The 23312-nt window shown below is 38.6% G+C and overlaps 1 protein-coding gene across 3 annotated transcripts; it reads right to left on the reverse strand.

Annotated features, from left to right (window-relative positions):
* Positions 1-709: 709 nt before the first annotated feature.
* Positions 710-22764, reverse strand: KLF5 (KLF transcription factor 5). Of its 3 annotated transcripts, none has more exons than XM_072782807.1 (4): positions 22569-22764; positions 14719-15592; positions 13662-13721; positions 710-2490 (listed from the first exon to the last, which is right to left on the reverse strand). In XM_072782807.1, exons 2-4 carry the CDS (start codon positions 15578-15580, stop codon positions 2312-2314), a joined length of 1101 nt encoding a protein of 366 aa, XP_072638908.1. In that variant the 5' UTR covers positions 15581-15592; positions 22569-22764; the 3' UTR covers positions 710-2311. The 3 variants fall into 3 exon arrangements, with proteins under 3 accessions (XP_072638908.1, XP_072638907.1, XP_072638909.1); XM_072782806.1 differs by lacking the exon at positions 22569-22764 and adding an exon at positions 18080-18355; XM_072782808.1 differs by lacking the exon at positions 22569-22764 and adding an exon at positions 16400-16538.
* Between the last annotated feature and the right edge of the window lie 548 nt (positions 22765-23312).

The following is a 23312-nucleotide window of genomic DNA, read 5'->3' on the forward strand; positions in this document are numbered from 1 at the left end:
GTGAGGAGTTATGTTAACACCTCTGAGGGTAAAGTGTCTGCAAAAATTGCTTGGAATTCTGCAGATTGGTCTCCTCTTTCCTATTTATTCAATCATTGTAGTATGGGCTCATGGGTATTTTGTATTTTGTATTGTAACTCATCCCTACTTTATATTGTTGCTCTGACATACCTCTATCATTGTGAGATTTTGACTTCCTTTCTGGTGGTGTCAGATGCTGAAGGCTTATTTTGTCTATTTCCTAACCCAGTCCTTGAATCGGCCATTTTTTCTAAGAAGCCCCATCCTTTATATTGGAGAATGGTATTAAAAACCAAGCCCTAGGTGTGTGCTTGTTGCTATTGGATTAAAAAACTTTTGGTGATCTTTTACTCTTCTAGAAGGGGGGGGGGGGGGGCGGGGATTAAAAGCCCAATTTGTTCTATTTACCTCCGACAATAACAGTTTTCAGCTAATTATCTTGAAGTTAATGCTGTATGTGTGTAGTGACCAGGAAAGAAAAAAAGCATTCACAAACTATATCTCCCTCTATACTTTTAATCCTATTTTTAAAACAAGTCTCCTTTTTTTGTTTTAAACTAAGTTAGCAATGTGTGAATTGTCTTCCTTATTAACTGCCCTGATAAGACAGATCCTTTTAAATAGTTTTGGGAATGGAATTTGCTGTTTTTTGCTACTGGAGTTGAAGAAGGCAGGCAAAAAACATAAATCTTTTAGGCACTTTTTATTTTCCAAAAAAAATTGTCGTTAATATATAAACATCTCATTCTCTCAAAAAATTCTACAACTATACAGCTGTTTGCTCCATTATTTGCATAGGAAATGACCACAATACAAAAATAAGAGGGGAAAAGAAGCAAAACAGCAACCAATTTATGCTTCGTATGTAGGCCTGTTTCCACGTATAAACATTTTGAAGCCTTACAAAATATTTACACCGTTTGTCATCTATTTACATGTTTTAAGAGCAACTTTTCTAACAAACAAAACTATAATTTATCAAGTTATGAAAATTTTCTAAAAAAACTTACTATATTACCACAAAATAAATAAAGATAAACAATATCTTAAAAACAAAATTAAATTTTCATTTTCAATTAAGACCCCTTTTGGCATTTTGCTTATTTATTCTGCCCTTTGGTTAACAGCATCAACATCACATTACTATCATATTGCATATATGTAGCACTTGCTTCCTTAAGCTTTCAACATGTCATTTATAATTAAAGGCAGACACTGAGTCAGTATTAACAATGCTTAACTAAACTGCACTGTAATTTAGGTAAAATTACTGTGTCTCACTGTATATTACATGCAAAATCCACATAAATTGTCATTTAGCCCACAGTACTGCACGAACAAACATCCCGGTATGCGAAAACTGCATCATAAATTCAACACTGCCACGTGAGAGCTACAAGTCTTTTTATTAAAATGATACTGTGTTTAGCTTATAGTAAGAGGTTTAAATTTTGTGTGTCCTATCTTTAAGCTCCAGTCCACAATTCATATAAAATGTCGTTCATATTTAAAATAAGCAATCCTAGTTTAATCAGTGCATGGAATCTGCTTTTTAAGTTCATTTGAATGATTATTTCTTCCTCCTAAAGAAATGAATTTGGTGAGGTTTGAAGAGGCATCTTACCACAAATTGTAACTGTAATTGTATTCATGGTTATTTTCAAACAGAATTATTTATGATTTTCCCCCAAAAGAATCTTAGAAAACTTGTAATAAACCTATAAAGCTGATTTGCATATTTACAAAATTTTGAATAGCAAATATAGGCAACTCATATAAAAACAAACAAAAAAACACATTTGTTCAATGGCTATCTGTGAATTGCCAGGTACGCTGTGTACCTCTAAGGAATTATCTAATATTGAAAAAAACTACTTGATGTCAAGTAAAATCTTGACATGCAATCCAGCTCTTCTGTGCCTGCCAACTGACTTGTTTACTAAACACTGTCACATTAAATGATGGTGTTTCGGTAAAGACACTGCAAACACACCCTGCACCCCCACCCCCCTACTCACACTGAGATGTGGCTGCCTGTCAGGAGATGAAATCTGCTTGAGTAAAGCCATATACATTACAGCAAGCATTCCAGATTCTTATAAGGACCAAACACTTTGGTATTCATACAATGTATTCCCTGTTTTCTCAAATATACAAAATATACATTTCCAGTTTTTAGTTTTCTTTTCCTTTTTTTATATATATAGTTAAGTGTGTAGTTTAAAACTTTGCCAAAGGAACCGCAGGACGGCAGGGTGAATTGCATAGGCACGGCAGGCCACAGCGGGGCTCAGTTCTGATGCCTCTTCATGTGCAGGGCCAGGTGGTCGGAGCGGGAGAAGCTGCGGTTGCACACGCCACACTGGAACGGCTTGGCCCCGGTGTGCTTTCGGTAGTGGCGGGTCAGCTCGTCCGAGCGCGCAAACCTCCAGTCACAGCCCTCCCAGGTGCACTTATACGGCTTCTCACCTGTGACAAGGGACCAAGAGGAGGTGAGGTGGCCTGCTAGCAAGACAAACATCACAGACCCTGCCTGAGAAGGGAGATCTTAAAAAAAAATCATGGTCCAGGGGAAGGAGGGTTCATGAATTCCATTATGACCTAAATTTTCTCTAAGAATCTAGTGGAGAGGGATCCCTGGGTGGCGCAGCGGTTTGGCGCCTGCCTTTGGCCCAGGGCGTGATCCTGGAGACCCGGGATCGAATCCCACATCGGGCTCCCGGTGCATGGAGCCTGCTTCTCCCTCTGCCTGTGTCTCTGCCTCTCTCTCTCTTTCTCTCTGTGTGACTATCATAAATAAACAAAAATTAAAAAAAAAAAAAAAGAATCTAGTGGAGAGAGTCACGGTTTCCCTGGTAGCATTCAACCTAATTACAGCAAGAAAAAGGTTTTTGGAGTTCTTTGGAAGAGCAGGAAAACGTTGATTTTGAATGTGCAAGACAAATGGGTGCATTTGTACGTATTGTTCCCATACATGTACACCCATGAAATGACTAGATGAACTTGGGGGACCTGTATCTGCTGTGGAGCACAACTTCACCAACAAACCCAAATTAAATTAGTAAAGGACCAATAAGACAGCCAAAGGAGAACAAAAAAATTCTGAGCCTGCTCAAATCACCAATGCAATGAACTGAATGTACCACAACTGCGATCCTTTACTTCAAACCAAGTCCTAACTAAATGTTTCTAAACTAGCCAGACTAAACTTCACATAAACTAGTTAGCTTGTCTGAACTCGGGGCCTCCAAAATGGATTGATGAATGGGCACTCTTCGAAAGTCACTCCAGCACACACACATTCACACCTTCCTGTTTTTCAGTCAGATTAGAGCAAAACAAGACTAGAAAATATTAAAGTTGGTGTTAAAGCTTTATGCATTTGATATTTAATAAATTCCTCAACCAGATACTGGTAACTTCACTTTACTGAAGAATAATGAAACCACCATAATAATTCTAACATTTGCTGATATATACGTGTATCTGTGCCAAGTACCTGCCAGGCACTGTCCTCCTGAGTGTTTGGGATAGGACAGTCAACAAAAATGCTTGGCCTCATGGAGCTTACATGCATAATACCTGTTTTAAAAGTCTCTAATCATTCAATCTATCTATTCTATTCTACTCTCACAGCACTTTTCATTTTTGTAAATTGACATTTAGGTCACAATCCCAATGCAATTTGTATTATTCTTAATGTTATTTGAAGTTAACTAGTTGCTAATCCTTCAAATTCATTTAATATTGATAATGCAGCCTTAACTCCCAGTTTAAGAATTAACCCTATTTAACTGAGATCATATATTCCCCCTCTAAATAAATCCTCAAACCTGAGAATGTTTCACTGAGCATTAACTAGTAAGTTCCTTTATGTTTCATTTTGTTAGAATTTTCTACGAATTTGTTAGAGTTTTGTGAGATAAATTTGCTCATTAAAGTATTCCTGTGAGCTTACTGCTCAGTTTTATATGGATACCTTTTAAAACTCTGAATAGTCAAATTCCTGAATTCCTTAAAACATGTTTTCTTGTGAAAGAGAAGAGCCTCCGAGTCACTTTGAATACTCTTTACTTCGTACCACAATGAAACCCAACAACCTTTCTGTCTGATTTAGCAGTATCATATTCAGGAAGTTGTAAGATTACTCAACTGAGTCCAAATTTTAAAAGACACTGTCCACATCAACCGAGATTTCTACAGTTTGTGGTTAATATATTTTTGCTGTCCTGATAACTCTGACTTAAAAAAAAAATCCTGTAAGGACAAAGAAAAAAGGGCCAGAATAGCTCTTTGAAATTTGTACCTATTATTTCCCAGGAGATTTTTTTCTTTCAAATTCTACGGTATGCATTCCCAAACCTCCTTTCCTCCCTCCTCTGCCTCTGAACCAAGACAGATACACTTATTTTTTAAATTTCCTTTTTGATTTACATCACTCTATTTTAAAAATGTCAATTATATAATTTTTTTCTCATTATAAAGTCTTAGAATTTAAGCCTAATACACTCCAATCTTTCAAGTAACATAATAAATCACTTTTCCCTCATTTATATTCACATATTATTTGATACCAGGAGTAAATCTAGCTCTTACTCTTGAAAACGTAAATCAAAGAGAAAAGATGAACTTTTTGCACAAGCATTTGTTTTTTGTTCCTCGTGAAAAATAAATCGCAAAACATCTTGGTTAAATACTACACTGTCAATTAATGGAAAGAGAAAGTTATTTCTGATGTCTGAAGCAAGGAAAAAAATTCCTGAAGTGCTCCAATTTTAAAAGAAATCATTCTAGCCTTTTGCATTTAATAATTAAATAGCAAGAGAACTGAATTTTCAGAGTTTATTTAAGAAACAAGGGACACTAGACTCTTTTTGTTCACTATTTTTATTGGCTATGAAGCAATAAACTGCACCAATATTTTTAAAAGTTTACTTTACTGATTGGTTGAAAAACGGTAGCCATTAAAGTTCCTAAAACATTTGGGGTTTTGCTCTCAATTTATGCACATCTATAGATTGTTCAGCCAAGAATACTACCAGTGTCTGGGACGTTAGTTATGGGGCCAAGTTTTTACTATAAAAGCAAGGACAACTATTCCCCACTTGGGGCAGTTTCTATGGGATTTGTTCAAGTGTCAACACCGCTCAAGTTAAACATCATAGAGGAAGCTGGTACCCAATTTCTGGCCAAATAGTAGATTCGGGCCTTTCTTCCTCAGCCAGAAACACTATGCACAGTACTTCTGGGAAACCAAACTGACTTCCTTTAAGTTATTTCAACAGGATAGAGCTTTCAAAAGTTTAATTGGATTTTTACAGAATCTCTTTCCAATACCACCAATTTAAAATATTTAGTTAAGCTCTTTCAACATCAACTGTATTTTTAAGTTTTCATGCTGTTAATGTGAAACTTTCCAAAGGCAGAAGAAAAAAAAAAATGACAAGTTTGAACAGCATGAAAAACAAGCTTCAACTTTATCTCCAAAAAAAGTATTTTTTTTTATTCCACTTTAAAATTAACTAGGAGTATTTTGTGAGGAATCCCTAATCTTAAAAATTGTTCAAGTTATACAGGTTATCAGTACTGGTAAAGCCAATTAATGTATTTCATAAAAATGTTAAAAAGCAAAAGCATTAACAGTAAGAGGGAGCAAGCACAAACATTCATTGAGTACAAACTCTGGAACCAGGTATTTCTGATTTTTTTCACTTAATCCTCACAATAATTCCATGAGTTAGAAGTGAAACAATGAGCTCCAGGTTAAGAATCCGGCCCTGCCACTTGTCCTTAGTGTCCTACTGAAGTTCTCCATTAGCAAACACTCATTCACTGCTTACGAACAACTTAAGAACAAATATTATTCAAATGTATTTAAAGATTCTAAAGCCACTTGAGGTCAGTTATGGAATAGCTTAATGGACTCAGCAGGCCTTAAACTGCAGACAGTGGGAAGCAGAGTGTATACCTGAGCCAGCCTTCAGTGGAGACCCATCTTTCAAGACCAGCAGGATCCAGAAAACTGTTCTGACAATCCCAAATGTCACCCAATGATCCGTTTCCCTCTACCCTAGGCTAAATGAATTTCAGGGGGTAAGCAGAACATGTTTACAATGTATTTGAAATCTTCAGCAATACACTAAAATATTATCTTATTTTTTTCCCTCTGATAAACAGGTAAAAAATGACTTCTGAACCTACCACAACAGAATGGGAGGTTTCTCTGCTCTGCTGAACACATTCAATAGATTCATACCAAGGCCTTCCCCTAGAATGTTCCACATAGGTCCTTCTAACAACAAAAAAATATCATAGATGGAAATATTTCTCAGAATACCTATTTTAGGTAACTTTTTAAAAGTTTATTACAGCAAATTTGCATATCTGATCTCCCTCCTGATAACTAAAAGCCATTTCCATTGTATCTGATAGAGACTAAAAATCATCAGGATTAAAACCAGTATTTAGTAAATGAGAGTGTAACCTGCACTAAATGACCTGGAAAACACACACGTAAGTCTTAATCTTGATTTTCTCCTTTAAAAAAAAAAAAAAAAAAAGACTTAGTCACTGGCCTCAAAGAACTTAAAATCCATTTCTCATTCTGAGAAAAACAATGCAAACAGTTAAAGTGGAATAAATTATTTCAATAGTTGGTACTAAATCTTAATTCTTAGAACTTAAGTCCTTGAAGTTAAAACGGCTCTTATTTCAGAAGGAAAATTTTTATGTAATTTAGTAATAATTATACTTTTTTCCATTACTAGAGATGGAATTTAGTCTGAAACAATCTCTATATTCTAATAAGAGGTGAAAAATAGGAATCATGGGGAAATATTAAACATCTAAAAAAAAAGATAAGGTAGGATGATTTGGGCTCATTAATTCAAATTTTTATATATCTATGCCAGTAATTTTCCATTTAAAAAATCTTTTTATTAAAGCTCATTGTAGCACATCTCCTTCACTTGGAACAGAAGGGTAGGCAGTTCATTTCAAAAATTAGTATTTTTTTATCTGCAAAATGCAACTAATATTTACTAGATATAGTATCACGTCAATAATGTACCCTCTTTCAGGAAACTGATTAATTAAAAGGATATATTAAAATTAAATTTTTTCTTTCTCCCTCCCAATTTGTGGTCAGTTCATATGCTTACCCCTTTCTTTGAAATTTGATTCACCTTAAAACTTCCAGAAAACCTCTGAACAGTCCAGAAGAATTCATTCCACTTCTCTGAATCCCCATCACCATTTAGATTTGTTTTGAACGACTGGTTTACACTTACACATACGTTGCTGTAAAAGGTTCAAATAGATGTGTTTTGTCCCCTTCATTAGTTTTGAAAGTTCCTCAAGGACAGACACTATTTTTTATTCCAGTTGCAAAGCCACACTTCTCATAATGCATCTTTGGAACAATCACATGTTTGGCCAAGTCTGACCAATTCTGACATTTTCATTAATGAAAAGGAGGGAAGGTATAAGAAACAGGAAAGCATCTGGTGTTGTCTACCAGAATGTTTCTTCGCCCACTTGAAGCAAGGCTTTGCCTGGTTCTATTCCACCTAGAATGAGACTAATCTCACTAAATGTATGATTAAGTAGGAATCATGCTTTTAGGACACGTTCAGAATCCATTTAGCATGGAATCCACTTATTATCCATCATATAAAGTTGTATAAGGCTAAATAAACTCTACATAAACAAGTTTTCCTTTACAGAATTGGGAGTAGATTTGATGAAAACCAAGGAGTTCTTAAGCTCCTACTGCTAGCCTAAAACAGCAAAGGGACCTCTGTGGCCAAGGAACAGTGAGCTGACAAATCCAAAGGGGTTACATCTGCAGTCTCCTCCCTGAGCGAATCTGTAGTGTCCTAAGTTTCTGCCATTTCTCCTAAGGGTTCCCGACAAAAAGCATGGAAAAATCCTCGCTCGTTAATAGTGTTAATAAAATGCCAATTCTTGAGGCTGACAAAAAGACAACACTCAGATTTGCCTTCTTGGAATAAGAACCCAAACTGAACTTTTTAAAAAACTGGTCAATGAAAGATTTTGCCTCTTCATTTTTAACCAAAACAGAAAAATTCTGTATTTCTAGCACTGAATGAGTATTAGATATTCTTTCCTCTAATTTGCACTTACTGTGGTTACCTCGACAAAGATTTCTCCCAGCTCTTAAAAGGTTTATATTTATAAAGTAGTAAAAAAGAAACATTCTTCTGCCTAGGTACTTTTTACTGAAAGTTACCTAAGATGCACTTCTAAAACAGTAACTCCCCCTAATCAGAGTTAAAGATCCTTGAATATAAATAATACAGGCTGACAGAATAGGAATGCTGCTACACAGATACTTTTACTAAAGTAGGGCATTACTTTGTTTCTAATCTTCCACCAGAAAAAAATGTAGGTCATCAAGTAAACAGCTACTACATTCTATAGAACTAAAAATATCTGCCCAAGTAAAAAATCTTGGGTGATTAAGGTATTGTATTAAAAAATGTATACATTCTCTCTACCTTCACAGCTGATTATTTCTATCTCAGCTTCAACAATCCCATTTAATCTGCTTATGAACTACCTTCTCCCACTAGTTTAGAAGGACAAAAGGGAAGAAAAAGATTCTCTTTGGATTCTCCACAAGATCAGTCCAAATGTTTGCTTAATCAAATTATACTTCTTAACCTTCGATAAGCTTTATCATCTCAAAACAATGTTTAATCAATTTCCTATGTAAATGTTTTTCAGATGAAAGAACAAGTCCTAGAAGCAAAGTTTAATTTTCCCAGTGAGTCATTAAAAAGAAATTGTTTTTAAGCTTTCACGCTTGTAAATATCTTTCCAGGGGTCTGAACTAGCAAGTCTCTTAAGTTACTACTTTTCTTACATAAGCTTGAAATGGTCAGTATAGAAAATAGATTTCAAAGCTGCAAATAAAAATAAATTAAGAATTTTAACTAGTAACATCTGACATCACAAGCTAACTGTGATACTTTTTTCTGCATATCTTCAAATATAGACTCAAAAAAATCCACTGGATACTAAGTAATTTCATCCTATACAATTTTCCCACCTCTACCAACAAGAAGGATTACCAGGGTACATACCCATGTACTGATCTCTAGATCCAAACTTATGATCTCCATTAAGGCCATCTACCTACCTACCTACTTATCTGCAGAGGGAGGGAAAGAGACTTACGCTGATTTTAGCTCTAAATAACTTTCCAAGGAAGTGAAATTGTTCATATATATGTGGAAAGCCTTTTGGCTTTAAAGCCTTTAAAGCCTTTTGGTCCCTTCCACAATTCCAAAAAAAAAAGAGGAGTAACTTGTGTTCCAATCATTTTGAATTTTTTAGTGGCAAAGTACCATGAATGAAAATGTAGTGTCAATATTGTTAATATTTTAGATGCAAATCTATACCTAATACATTAAATGGATAATAAGTATAGAACAAAGAACTAGATAGAAAATTATACCTAGTTTTCTATTCAGCTGAGTATCCAAACTGAAACTAAAATCATCTTGAGCAGATTACACATTTTAAAGTATATGTAGTAAACATCTTAATATAAATATCATTAGGAAATAACATGTTCTACATAAGCAAGTAAGACAGATTATGGGAACCTATCCCCTTAAAACCAGGCTTGGGCTAAAAATCTTTCTAAAACTTAACTGTGGAATTCTTTCTTAATTAAACAAAGCACCCCAAACAGCTCATTGCAAAATGCAGCGCTAACAGTATAGTGCTTCCCTGAATCCATTTTGTGCTCCTCTGTTATTGTAGGTTTCCATTTTCTTGTGTGGGGGTGTTTCCAATTGTCCTTTCCTTATCAATCCTTGGCAAGTCACTCTGCGATTCAGAACCATGTAATGGTCTGTGCATACAGTCTCGGTCTAAGGGATCCTTGAGCCAAGTGTGTGTGCTGCTCGGAGACTTTCTCTCTACAGTTGTTCATTTTCTGCCTTGTTCCAGATAGCTGAGACTGATAAATGATCTAAAAATGTTTCCATACTCTAATTTCCCAACCACTTTTGCATATTCTTTAAGGGGTAAGTACATACCCACACATTTGACTAAAATCACTAAGAATTTAAACACCTGTATTGAGTTCACTAGTTTTCAAACTTTCTTTGGAAAGCAAGTACTTTTTTACTAAACCATAAATATCATTTTCAAAGAAATTTCCAAACCCAATGTAAAAGTCCTATTTCATAAGCATACCAAGAAATCAGTAGCAGTGATAAAAAAAATTTTCAATTTCTTGCAAACTTTTCTTTGTATATACAGCCTTAATTTTTTTTTTTCCTATTGCATTTTACCTTTTTTGGTCTCAAGCTTGTGCTTAGAATTACTTTAAATCTTCATTATGAAGTTAAAGTGTATGAGTAGAAACAACTATCCTGCTGATTACAGTAGATTATTCTACTTTATGTGTTTAAAAATGGTGTGGATTTATAAGGGCAAAATAGTTATGTGAATCTTTTCCTTAAAAGGTGCTCACAGCAGCAACTTTTAAATGATGTCAATGGGTACCGCCCATATATACATCAAAAGACCTACACAAATTTCAGTAGAATGTTTGCATTACATGCTTTTAAAAGTGTGATATACCAGCCAATACTGTTGCCTAGAAGTAGCCATAATTATATCTGACCAGAGGCATGATGTATACACACACATTACGAATAACAAACACCCACACGCCAATATAAGGGGTTACCTCTACAGACCTTTAAGTATGTTACTGTTATATATACAGACATGTCTGTAAGTGAAATAGATTTCCTAAAATACAGGAAACGTACATTTCAGGTATTTCGTTTGACCATACAAAGAACTTGGTACAACTTGTATATTCCTTATGAATAAAGGAATCAAAGTGTATGAACTTAGAAAAATGCTAAAGGACTTCTGGTTCAAGAAACTGGTATCTTGTACTTTCATTCTAAATTTTTTGAAAAAGGTCTTGTTTTGGAAAGACTGTTTCCTTATGTTCAATTTGCAAGTCAAGAAGCACTTACTATCTAAAAATCCAGAATAAGCAATTAAATACAACTCAGATGTAGTTTGTTTTAATTGCTTAAATCATTTTTAAAACATAAGGTAACTTGACATTTTAAAGCAATTACAATTATATTCCAAGGAAATGCTAGGGTGGCTTTTCACGTTCTGCCTGCAAAATGGCAATCACTTAAAAAGTAATTTTTGTATCAAATACAAGATCTATCCCATACAGACTGTTTTAAAAATCTCCTAACAAATTGTCCAGGGCAGGGGCAGGAAGGGAGACACAGTAGGGGACCTATATACAAAGCAAAACAAAACAGCTATTAAGTAAGTTATTTAGAAATACCTAGGCCTAAAAGGGAAAAAGGAAAAAAAAAAAAAGAGAATTTTCTGGCTTCAGATACATTCACTAAAAAACAAGCAGCAGGGGAGGGATGCAACTAGAGAGCACAGGTAATTTTAAAAGACATTGTCTAGAAACTAGAAATGAGGAGAAAACAACCTCAATGCTCTATGATTACCCAAGAACGGGTTTAGCCAGATGAACAAGTCGGCTACAAACCCTCCCCAAGGCATTTGAGAGACTATCAAACAAAACTTTATTAAACTGGATTACATAGTCTCATTCATTAGTCGTCAATGGCCATGCACTTATGATCAGGTGAAAAAGCTGATGCATAGGACCCAAACTAGGCCTGGGTCCTCTTTTTAGTTTGATTTTATTAGTATGAGCACTGTTAAAAACAGCCTGCTATTAAATTTCTTTGCCAGCAGGTCAAATTCCAGAATCCCAGCTATAAGCATTCAGAGCACTAAACCCTGACAGGGGTTGTAAGGCCATTCAGATATGCTCTGACTACATCCCTGCAATAAGCAGTTGATTACAGTGTGATATGCAATTGCACTCTTTTTATTAGGAGACTTTAACCTCATAAAAAAACATGTTCCCTCCTTCCTTTCCTATCTCCCATTTCAAGGACTTTCAAAGAAGAAAAAAACTAGTTAAAATGCTTCAATTTTATTTCCATTCCCATTAGTCAAAATTCAGGTAAAAGCCCAATTTCAATGTTTCTTTCTCTAATAGAATATTAATTCTATAACTGGCTATTTTAGTATTTCTATATGGAATATTTTCTTGGCCATCATGTGCATTTTGAAAACTTTAGACGGAGTTTACTATATATACTTAATGGTTGTTTAACTGTAAATATAATGCCTACTTTGAGCTGCTTATGTAGGATCTTGCGTTTCATATAATCACTTTGTCTATATCTAAAAACTTCAGGCCAAAACCATCCATTCATTTTAATACATGAGCTGTCTTTTCTTTAAAAGCAGTTTCTCAGAAAGTCCTGGAATCTACCACTGTCACCAGCACTATTTAGATTTTAATAAGTAGTGTTTATCACTGAGATATCAAGTAATACTTCCTTACATGCATACAAAATGTCTGCAGCCATATTCCTCCTAGTGTTCTATCTCAGCACTGACCTTTGTTCAAAGGCTTTTACTTTTTAATGCAGCAGTTAGAGATAACTACTTCATTTATCAAAACTCAATTTCCATAGTAACATCTAGCCTGGGGAGATTCAAGTCCTCACACTAATCCAACAACCCATTCAAAGGAACTGTTGAATACTTTGGTTTCCATAGCAATGATGGAATAAAACATTTTGCTAGGTCATTGCTTTTATTAGCAAACTTATTCTTTGAACTTTAGGTAAGGCTGAATTTACTGAGAGAGAAAAAAACACAATCATTTTGTGTAAGTTCTTTCCTTTAGGGCTGGTCTTTTAAGAAAATCCCAAATAGTAACCATCTATATATTTTGAAAATATTTTGGGTGTTTGGGAGCTTTTTAAGCATGCCATGTGGTTTTGTCCTAAAATGGTTTCAAATATATATTTTTAAAATTAAAAAGCATTTAAAAGTTAATGTACAGACCTGACAAAATAAACATTTGTAAAATTAAAGTGACTCTACCTAAAAGCACATTCTAAACAAAGATGAAATGTAAACTAGAATGAAGATAGTCTCAAATACGTCAAAATCTGGGCTGGCACAGGGTACAGAGTAACTTTTAAACCACAACCCCATCTTTGCCTGATTTAATACTCTGCAATTTCGTCCCTACCTTTCATCAGCCACATAAAACATGCTAAATAGAGATGTTAGGTTAAAGGTAAAATTAAAGATAATGTATTAAGCAGTCATGCTTTACATGCTAAATGGAAAAGTTTTAGCATTTAATATACCTTACAGCAGCCAAGGGATTTGTTATGGAAGGAAAAAAATGAGTTACATTTTTATATTCCTTCAAGATAGGAATTGCAGTGCCATTAAAGTTTTAAAATCCATTAGTAAACATTGTTGTTTACGTTTTTGGGTAATTCATTCTATGTGAGGTGACAGGGCAAGGCCTTGGTAAGGGAACATCAGCCTTCCTGGAACCAGACTTTTTCGTTGAACTGCATTTTGAGCCAAGCCAGTGCTGAAAAGGTAGGCCATTAAAAAATAAAGGTTGACAGAAGAAAGAAGAGATCAAACACGTGTTGGCTTTTAAAAGGATGAATACCACTTACACTATTTACACAACTCACAGAATTAACAAGAAAATTACATACCAGTATGAGTCCTCAGGTGAGCTTTTAAATGAGAAGACTTTGTATAAACTTTTGTGCAGCCTGAAATAATGGAGAGGAAGAACAGCTTGTCATTTTGGAGATCCTTTTGAAATCTTTACATTTGATGATTCAGTGTTTAAAATCTGGCTCTAAAGAAGAAATCTCTCATGCTAGTGAGATATTTATTTGAAGCGTCAGTTTTAAAGACTGCTCCCCTGTTACCTTATTAAAGGTATAAAGTGATTTACTTTATGTACCACTTTAGCAGAAAAAGCAGATAAACAAGCTACAAATGGAAAATGTATGTTTATATTCCAGTAGGTGCTTTATACTAGTAACATACTTCAGTGATTTAAAAACTTTTAATGGCTCTCGAGCTGACAGTGTTAAACCATTATCCAAGATGACTGCAATTTTCTGTGCTACTACATTTGTTTTTTCATTTAGTATATCACGCTGTATCAATTACATCCTGTATTAATCATAAACTAGCTTATGCCAGCAGCTTGTAGACTAAGTCATCACCATCATCAATTTAGATTTTGAGCCGCATCTCACTGAAGAATGAACATATGTTCATACGCCATCACAACTATCCTTAAATCTATTCTGTACACAGTCTTGTAACCCACCATCATGAAAGCAGCCTACTCAATCCCCATTTCATTACCACACCTTATTTTCCCTACCTTACCTTATCTCTTTTCAGGGCACTCAATTTAGAATTAAGACGCCAATTTAGGTGTTTAAGTAACTCTGACATAACTCAAAATTTGAATTTACATGCTACATTAAAAATAAAGAAGTCCAAGGTAACTTTTTTCCAGTATATTCTAGCCATTTTTTAAATACATACAACCATAATAGACAAACACAAAGTTATATCCCAGGGTACAGTACAGAGACTGAGATATGAAAAGGACAAAGTGGGTGATTTTTTTCATTGTCAAGTACCACTTTCCTATGCAAACTGAAAACCTGGTTTAAAAAGGTATGTGCACACACACACAGACACTAAATACAGGTACTGATGCTTTAACCGGGTTATATCACGTACCAGGGTAATCGCAGTAGTGGATGCGTCGTTTCTCCAAATCGGGGTTACTCCTTCTATTGTATCTGACAGGCTGGATGCTTTGTGAATTAACTGGCAGGGTGGCAGGTAAATTTGGATTGTGAATTGCCAGTTTGGAAGCAATTGTAGCAGCATAGGATGGAGGTGGGGTCAAATTCTGGAGCATCTCTGCTTGTCTATCTGGACTTCCCGGCTCTGAGCTTGGTGGTGACGGGGGAAAGTAAGTGGCCTGCTGTGGAAGAAACTGACTTGGCATTGTGTATGTGCAAGGGGGCATGCCCTGGAACTGTTTCATTGCAGTCTGCGGAACAGCAGAGGTGTGTGTGTTAAGGCCCGCCATGGCGGCGGACATAGAGACATTAAGAGTGTCCATCACTGCTGTCTGGTTTGTAGAACTGGGCATATCTAGATCCGGTGTGTTCAGCAGCTGGTACAGGTGGCCCTGCTGGGGAGGGACAGAAAGATGAAGATCTGGTGTAGGAAGTTCTTGTTTGATGAAAATATTGTTCACCTCTGGAGCTGCGGTCTGGTGTGAGCTGAATATACTGGTGAACTCGGGGAGGGCCTGGGTCGGGGCCGGAGGAGGGGCTGTCGTTTCACTCTGGTGGCTGAAAATGGTAACAGGTTCTGTCTTGATGTGTGTTACGCACGGTCTCTGGGATTTGTAGAGGCCAGTTCTCAGGTGAGTGATGTCAGGGAGGAAGACGTTCATGTTGATACTGTAAGGTAACCCTTCACTGTCAGTGAAGAACTGGTCTACGACTGAGGCACTGTCTCGTCTATACTTTTTATGCTCTGGAATCATTGAAACTGGAGGAAGCTGAGGTGTCAGATACTTCTCCATTTCACATCTTGTCTAAAAAAGAAGAGATACAAACATGCATAATCCACCCAATTCATCAGCTGAGTAAAGACAAACTTACTAAAAATTCCCCCAGCGATACCTGTGAGAAGTACTAGGGCAAGCTCCTTTCAAGCGTCGCTTATAAACGTATCAGGTTTATTTGTCAATTGTGTAATAACTGGTTTACCAAAACCCTTATGAAACTCTCTATAACGTGTATTTGGTAAAATCGCTCCCACAATCAGCCCCGGACAAAAAGTTTAACAGGCAAATCAAGAAAAAAAAAAAAAAAAAGCAGCAGCAGCAGAAAGAAAGGATTAGAATTCCTTTCTAATCGATAACAAAGTGTATTTTTATAACTCACATACAAAAGCAGGATTCCCTACCCCATTACAGTTGAGTTTTCAACTTAAATACAGTATCGTACTACTACTGCCGAACCTCCTCAATTCTGCTCGTGCCATATTTATGTTAATACAGGTATGTTTAAACAAACAAAACCTAAGCAAAACAACCTTAAAAATAATATTGCGAAGTTCTGTTTTAGGGTTTCTTTCTGTTTGTTTGCCTAGGTAGATATTGTTGAAGTATCTAATATAACATATTCCTTGGCTATTTCAGTGCCTTTTCTCATGTACAGGTCACTGGAAACTTAAAATACAACCTCTTGAGCAGAACAGTATCCACTCAAAGAACAGAACAACTTCACTTTCAACATTTGATCTAAATGTTGATTTTAATCAGCAGATTCTGTAATTGGTTAATATGATAATGAAATGTTCCTATTCATATCCCTATCTAAAACAGATCTTTAATTACCTAGGGGAAAATCACTCCCTTGGTAGAGTGGTGCTAAGGAGTCCGTGGGTGGGGAGAGGCTGCTGTATCCCTAGCACAGTCATCAGCAAAACATTTACCATGTCCTTCTCAGTGGCCCAATGCTACATTCCCCCTTACTCTGTAAAAAAAAAAAAAAAAAAAAAAAAGCTCAATCATCCCTTAGCCTCTTGGTGTCTCTTAACCAGAAGTGACCAACCTGAAATAACCAAATCGTTCTCAAGTGGGGATTTTTTTTTTTTAACACAACGATCCAGAGCTTGTAACTAGTCACCCTCCGTCTTTTTTTTTTTCTTTTTACAAACTCTTCTATGCCAGTACATAAACTAGCACATAAACATAAACTTAATATTTATTTTTTTAACGTCGAAAAGTAAATTTTCAGAGCAAAGCAGAGCCCACCCCACCCCCATGAAATGGCTCATGCACCTATTAATCGTGGTGGCATCCTAACTGGTGAATAATACACTTTTTTTTTTTTTTTTGCTATCACTTCATTTCAAAAGCGTTTCGTATCAGACCTCGTACCATTCGCTGTGGATGTTAAGACAGGGCTTCCCAGATAGACACGATTTAAAAATAAAAACTAACGCTCGGGCCCTGTGAGTCACACCTCTGACAAATGCCCCTGCCCTCTCCGGGCACCACGAGGCCCGCAGACCCCGCGGCGGCGCAGGGGCCGCACCAAGGGGCCGTGAAACGAAGCGTCTCGAAATAAACCCAACTAAAACCCTTCCGTGCGCTTCGCTCCCGTGGTGGTTAGTGGTTTCTGCTTTTAGCTCTTCCAGCTGTTTGCATGTGGGTATGTTTCCAATTTTTTTTTTTTTCCTTGGGACAGGCTAAAAGTCCCGGGAAGTTTTTTTTTTTTTTTTTTTCCAGGGCTATATGACTCCCTGCGTGGGCGAAAGAAACAGGCGGCTGCTCTAATTCGGCTGCCGGGCAAGTGTAAAGAGCCAACTGCCAGCTTTCAACGCGGCTCCGGGAGGAAATTTACGCGCACATGAAGAAAACAACACCCCCGGTCCTTTTTCTGGGTCTTGGCTTTTTAAGGAAAAACACACACACACACACAGACACGCCGCTCCGGTACCACCGCAGCTCCCCCAGCTCTCGGTTCCCCAAGGCAGCCCCGAGATCGCGTCTAGAGCAGCCTGAGCCCCGAGATACGAAAGTAGCACCCGAGGCGCCTCCCGCCGGCACCCGGGCTGCGATTCCACCTGACCCGAGCCTACGAGGGGGATCCTCCGTGGGGTGGGGGTGGGGGTGGGGGTCGGGGTGCATCAGGGGAGAGCCGGGATTTAGACGGACGCTGGACGTGAGGCACGAGGGGCAACGCCAAGGTGCGTGTGAGCCCCCGCTCCGCTCGAACCTCTCCCCGGACGGGCCCATCGGGGCGGCTCCGGCCGGGACGCCCCCCCCCTTCCGGTCCCCCGACTTTCTCGCTGCTGCCTGCGAGCGCCCAGGCCGGCAGGGCCGGGAGGGGAGGGGAGGGGAGGGGAGGGGAGGGGCCGCCCCCCGCCCCCCAGCGCCCCGACGCACGCCCCAGCTTGGAGCGGCCCCTGTCGCCCGCGCGTCGCAGCGGCGGGACACGCCCGAGCTCCGGGAGGGGGGCGGAGGGACGGACCGACGGAGGGAGGGAGGGAGGGGAGCGCCTCTTCCTACCTGGACCAGCTCCTCCGGGGGCAGCCGCGGGCCCGCGGCGGGCGGCGGCGCCGGCTGCGGCGGCTGCGGGGGCGCGGGCTGCGCCTGCGGGTGGTGGTGCGGGTGCTTCAGCTCCTCGCCCGGGAAGAGCGCCGCGTCGCGGGCCGGGTTCGCGGCGCCCAGCACGGGCTTGAGCTGCGCGAACACGGGCTCGTCCTGCGGGGCCGGCGGCTGGGGCACGGGTCCCAGGCGGGCGCTCATCGTCAGCACCCGCGTGGCCATTGGCACTCGCGGGGGGCGGGGGGCGGGGGCCGGCGGCTCCGGGCGCGGGTCGGGCGCGCTTCCCACCTCGCCCACGCCGACGCGGGCCGGCGAGCTCGGCGCGGGGCCGCGGGCGGAGAAGGGGACGCTCCGGGCGGGCGGACCCCCTCAGCCAACAGCCGGCGCGGTCTTCGAAGGCGCGCACGAGAAGCAAAACTCTTCCGCTCCGCCACGCGCAAACGCCAACGTCCCCGCGGCGGCCACTTTCTCCCGCCCCGCCCCGCCCCGCCGCGCCGCGCCGCGCCGCGCTCTCTCACTCGCCGGAGCCCGCTCCCGCCACCGCCGGTCTCCGCGAGCGAGCTGCGAGCGCGCGTACCTGCCCCGCGACTACTGACACTTGACGCCCGCCTCTATTTTACCCAACTCCGGGTGGGCGGGGCCCGCCGGCCTGACTGGCAGCGCCGCAGCGAATCCCGGTGCCCCGAGGCCGGCCGGGCCGGAGGGCGCAGCCTATGAGGAGGGAGAGGCTCACGCGGGCCCCGCCCCCGCCGCGCCGACCCGCCCCCTCGGGCCACGAGCTTTCGCGCGCAGGGCGGCCGCGCAGTTTGTACACAACTTCTCTGACAGATTGGGCTGCCGGAGCCGGGGGCGGAGGAAAGGAGAGGCGCGGGTGGAATCTAGGAAGAGAGGGAATCGGGGTGGAGACGTGGAGGGAGATCTCTCCAACTGTTCTCCGCCAGGGCTAGGGAGAAAAAACAAGAGGTTTGCACGTCTTAGGTGTTGTGCAAGGGACCTGAGACTCCAAAGCCGAGAAGCCCGGCAGGCAGCGAGGTGGGGGCGCCGAGGGTTCGAGGGGCTTCTCTCAGGAGCGTGTATTTTTAAATATACAAAATGTACTTTTCTTTAGCGGAGAACTAGGGGCGGTGTGATAAGCAAATTTAAAAACAGCTCTTGTGTCTGTGTGTCTTCAGCAGTGAACGTGTCCATCTAGCAAAGCAAATCTGGAAGGTCCTGAATAAAAGGTTTAATGGCCAATAGATTTTTTTTTTTTTTTTAAGTCCTGGCATAGGAGCTTGTTTTCCCCTACACTATGTAAATGGCTGGAAAGAAGGTTTCACACCCAATTTCTACCTCGTATCTGTATGGAGAGGAGGAGGATGGGAATATGGGGATATGAATTTTGAAGTTTTTGATATTTACAACTTTTGATTCTAGCCGAAGCCTGGAATCTAATTTAAGCCCTAACGACTAGTTCCAATGTATTTAAATAGAGATTACATCTTTGACTTGTTTTTGCTAGCACTGTATGTTCAAAAAAAAAAAAAAAATGGAGCTCAATATTTACAAAACAGAAACGTGGCACATTTACCTGACACTGGGGCACCTTTTCCTACGAAAAGACAACCAAAGGAGCCTTAGACGCTCAGCCGCTCTGAAAACTGGGAATCCAAATTTGTAGGAAAGTAATAGTCCAATATATTACCATCCATTAACTACATTATAATGGGAAGGTGCAGTTTTGCCATCAATCACCTAAGGAAAACACTTCCCTAATCCTTAATGTTCTTGTATACGATTTTATCTGGCTTATTGAGAAGCCGGAATAATAAACTGCAATAAAAATGCCTGGTATATTACTACATATGTATATATGTTGACAGCACACTATACTATTAGACAATTTTACATATACAACAGCCTACTCATCACTTCACAGTAAAACATCTTTAAAAAAAAAAAAAAGGGAGTTCTTAGAAAAAATGTTCACTTCAAAGAGATGGACCTATTAAAAGAATGGATCTTATTTCAGTGTGTAGATTTAAAAAAATAATATACACATGAAATATTAGAGGTATTTACTATTAGGAAACAAAACTGTGCTGTAAATTTTTTTTTTCTCTTTTCCTTTTTGTTAAAAAGTGATTCATCTTTATGGCTGTGATCACTCTTTTCAGAGAATAGTTGACGACTACCTTCATGTTACCAAAGTAGTATTTAATAAGAGTCTTTGCAAATTTTTTTCTGACAGTTCTATAGTATCCACCTCCACCTTTAAGAAGCTGTCCTGATTTTCGCTAAGATTGAACCCAAGTATTGGGTTTGAACCCAAGGAATTAATTAATTAAATAACTTAGATTATAGAATTGGTATGGGATTTAATATTCCTTTTTTAAAAACTGAACTTTGACAGATTTTAGTTTTAACACTGATAACATGATCAAAACTCAATGTGATATAGATTACTCTCAATAGAACATTTATGTTCTTTTTAACTTAGGTTTAATATAATCTAGTATCTATTTATATTTTAATTTGCCTTCTTTTTTATCTTTCTTTTATCAGAGCATCAGCGGCCTGTTGTTTCAACCTAAGTTTTCACTACCATAAAATCCAGTTATTTTACTGGAAATATTTCTGTATGTCACACCACTCTTTAACATGCTTTCACTGACAAATCCTTTCCCAATAGCAAAACAAAACGAAACCCAACTATATGATAAGTTTTTAATAAAACACTTGTATAAATCCTGTTAATTTTGCTCACATTTCCATTTTTTGTAATGAATAAAGATATGAACCTAGCTACGGTTGGGCTTACAATATATTTATATTAGAAAAGTTGAATTCAGTCTTTTTTTATTCTAATATAGTAGCATTTATTTAAATTTCATTTCTAATATAAGGATTCATAAAATAGGGCTGTCACTTTTAAGTAATGGTTTCTCTGAAACGCCCAGCTCTGCAATCTCACAGAAAATAACTAGCTTAGCACTGTACAATAGTACGGAAATTGGAAAGTAATCCTTTTCTGAGACATTTGCCATGCGATTCTGAACACAGAAAGAACATGTTCAACCAAGCTTACTTGCTGTTAACACACGTGCTACAGCGGCAAACCTGATTCATCGACTTAGCAAAAAGGGTTAAAACTTGATAAATATTTTTCAAATGTTCCAGGTTCTACATTGGCATGATGCCAGACAGGGTGAATGGACAGATCCTCAATTACTTTGAACTTTCTAGTTCTTTGCATTCCTTCCTGCTTAGTAGTGCTGTACCATTAGGGAAGATAGGAGAAAACAAAAAACAAATGTCAGGTTTCAGAAATCAATTAGTGGCCTGGCAGTGGTATGTTAACTGAACTGTGCCAAAAGAGAGAATTCTGAGGGAAAGGAATAAAGTTGAGTAGTCAAGTTAGGTAGGAGGGTAAGCGTAGAAGCACTGTGCATGCTTAAGTCCTTAGTCACTGGGCAACACAGATTTAGTCTTAGAATAAACCATAAGTGTCACTATCTTTACGGGAATAAATACGCCTGAATGTGTGGGGGCTGAACAGGCATTCAGGGATGGGGGGGCAGGGAGGAGGCTTAAAGGGGGCAGTGGAAAAAAAATGAATAGCTTCTGAATGATGAGATGAGACAAATATGAAGCTATCACTCGGGCAATGTTCACAGGAAGACTCGGCAAGAGAAGTATCTGTATTCAGTTGTTCGGCCAAAATATCAGGGAGAGCTTGAAATTAAGACGATTTTAGACAACATGTTATTCACTTTGGAAAATATTCATGGAATATTCCATTTCTGTAAAGTCAGAATCAAATTACCAGAGTGATATTGGACTATAGAAAAAGCCCAAGAATGAGTAAAAATAATTTTTTATAAGGGAGTACTCTTCCCTAGGGTAAGATGATTCAATTTAAAATGACTTTCTTGATATTAACTGATTGCCTACCTAGTGTTAGAATTTGTATCAATAGAAACCTAAAAAACATAATTCTTGTGCTCTAAAACGTTTCACATTTTTATTATTTTAATGTTTTCATTAATGGCGACTGCTTTAAGCTACACTTCAAATTAAAAAAATTTGAGAAAAGAACACAATAAATAGAAATGGAGATTAGTTAAAATTCCAATCATTTTGACTCAAAGGTTAACAGACATGAGAAAAGATGTCCTTTTCATCCCTTTTTGTGGAAAAAATATCTAATTTAAATAGGATTAATATACCTCTTTTAACAGTTAAAATACTGTTGTAAGAAAAATCGTTAATACCCTATTTTTGTACCATCTCCCCCCTCCAGTTCTTAAGAAATTAAATTTTACATTAAGTTTGGATTTAAATGTGTTCTTCATGAAATATCTCATAAAACTCTCAATGATAGCTTATTCCTAAATGTTATATAATTTATCTAATCTATTTTTAAAACTTTAGTAATAGACAAAAAAAAAATAAAATAACAGAATTTTACCTTTTTGGGAGGACTGGGAGAGCTCTTTCCACCCTGTTAGTAAAATAAGCAGACAAAAATGACATAAATATAATGCCTTGAACCAAGTTACAGGCCAGGCATACTGTAGCTTAAGCTGTACAGTATTTGAATTCTGACTCTAAACATGATAGGAAAGGTTAGAGAAAAATCCTGAACTGAAGCAGTTATACCAAACAATCTTTTAGAACACTAAGGAGGCTACCTCACCAGGCCACATCATCATCACAATGAGCAGTGCTTTGAGCCAATTGCTGTTCCTGTGATGACAAAAGCACTAATGGTCGTAGGGTGTGGGGCATGCACAGTGAATGCTCAAATGAACTGCACAGGGGTCACAAGGGAAGACCCTTCTGGAGGTTAATTTGTAAAGGAAATGTGTAAAAGTAGTGCTAAGACCAAAGCTGGCTCTTCTGCTGTAACTTCTATCCATGAGTGATGCTTGTGTAAACTTGTATAACTTTTAAGGAGGACAATTTGACAATAAGTATGAAGAAGGCTAAAAATAGAAAAAACCGTGGGGCTGTTGGCTAGTTCGGTCAGTAGAGCATGTGGCCATTGATCTTGGGGTTGTGATTTTTAAGCCCTACCCTGGGAGTACTTTTAAAAAATACAAAATATCAAATAAAAAGACTTTTTAAAATGGAAATGATCTTTAAGATGATAGGTAATTCCTTCTCTAGGAAATATATATATATATGTTTATATATATATATAATCAAATAA

Source organism: Canis lupus, chromosome 17 (assembly GCF_048164855.1).
Source record: "Canis lupus baileyi chromosome 17, mCanLup2.hap1, whole genome shotgun sequence".
Taxonomy (NCBI): Eukaryota; Metazoa; Chordata; class Mammalia; order Carnivora; family Canidae; genus Canis; species Canis lupus.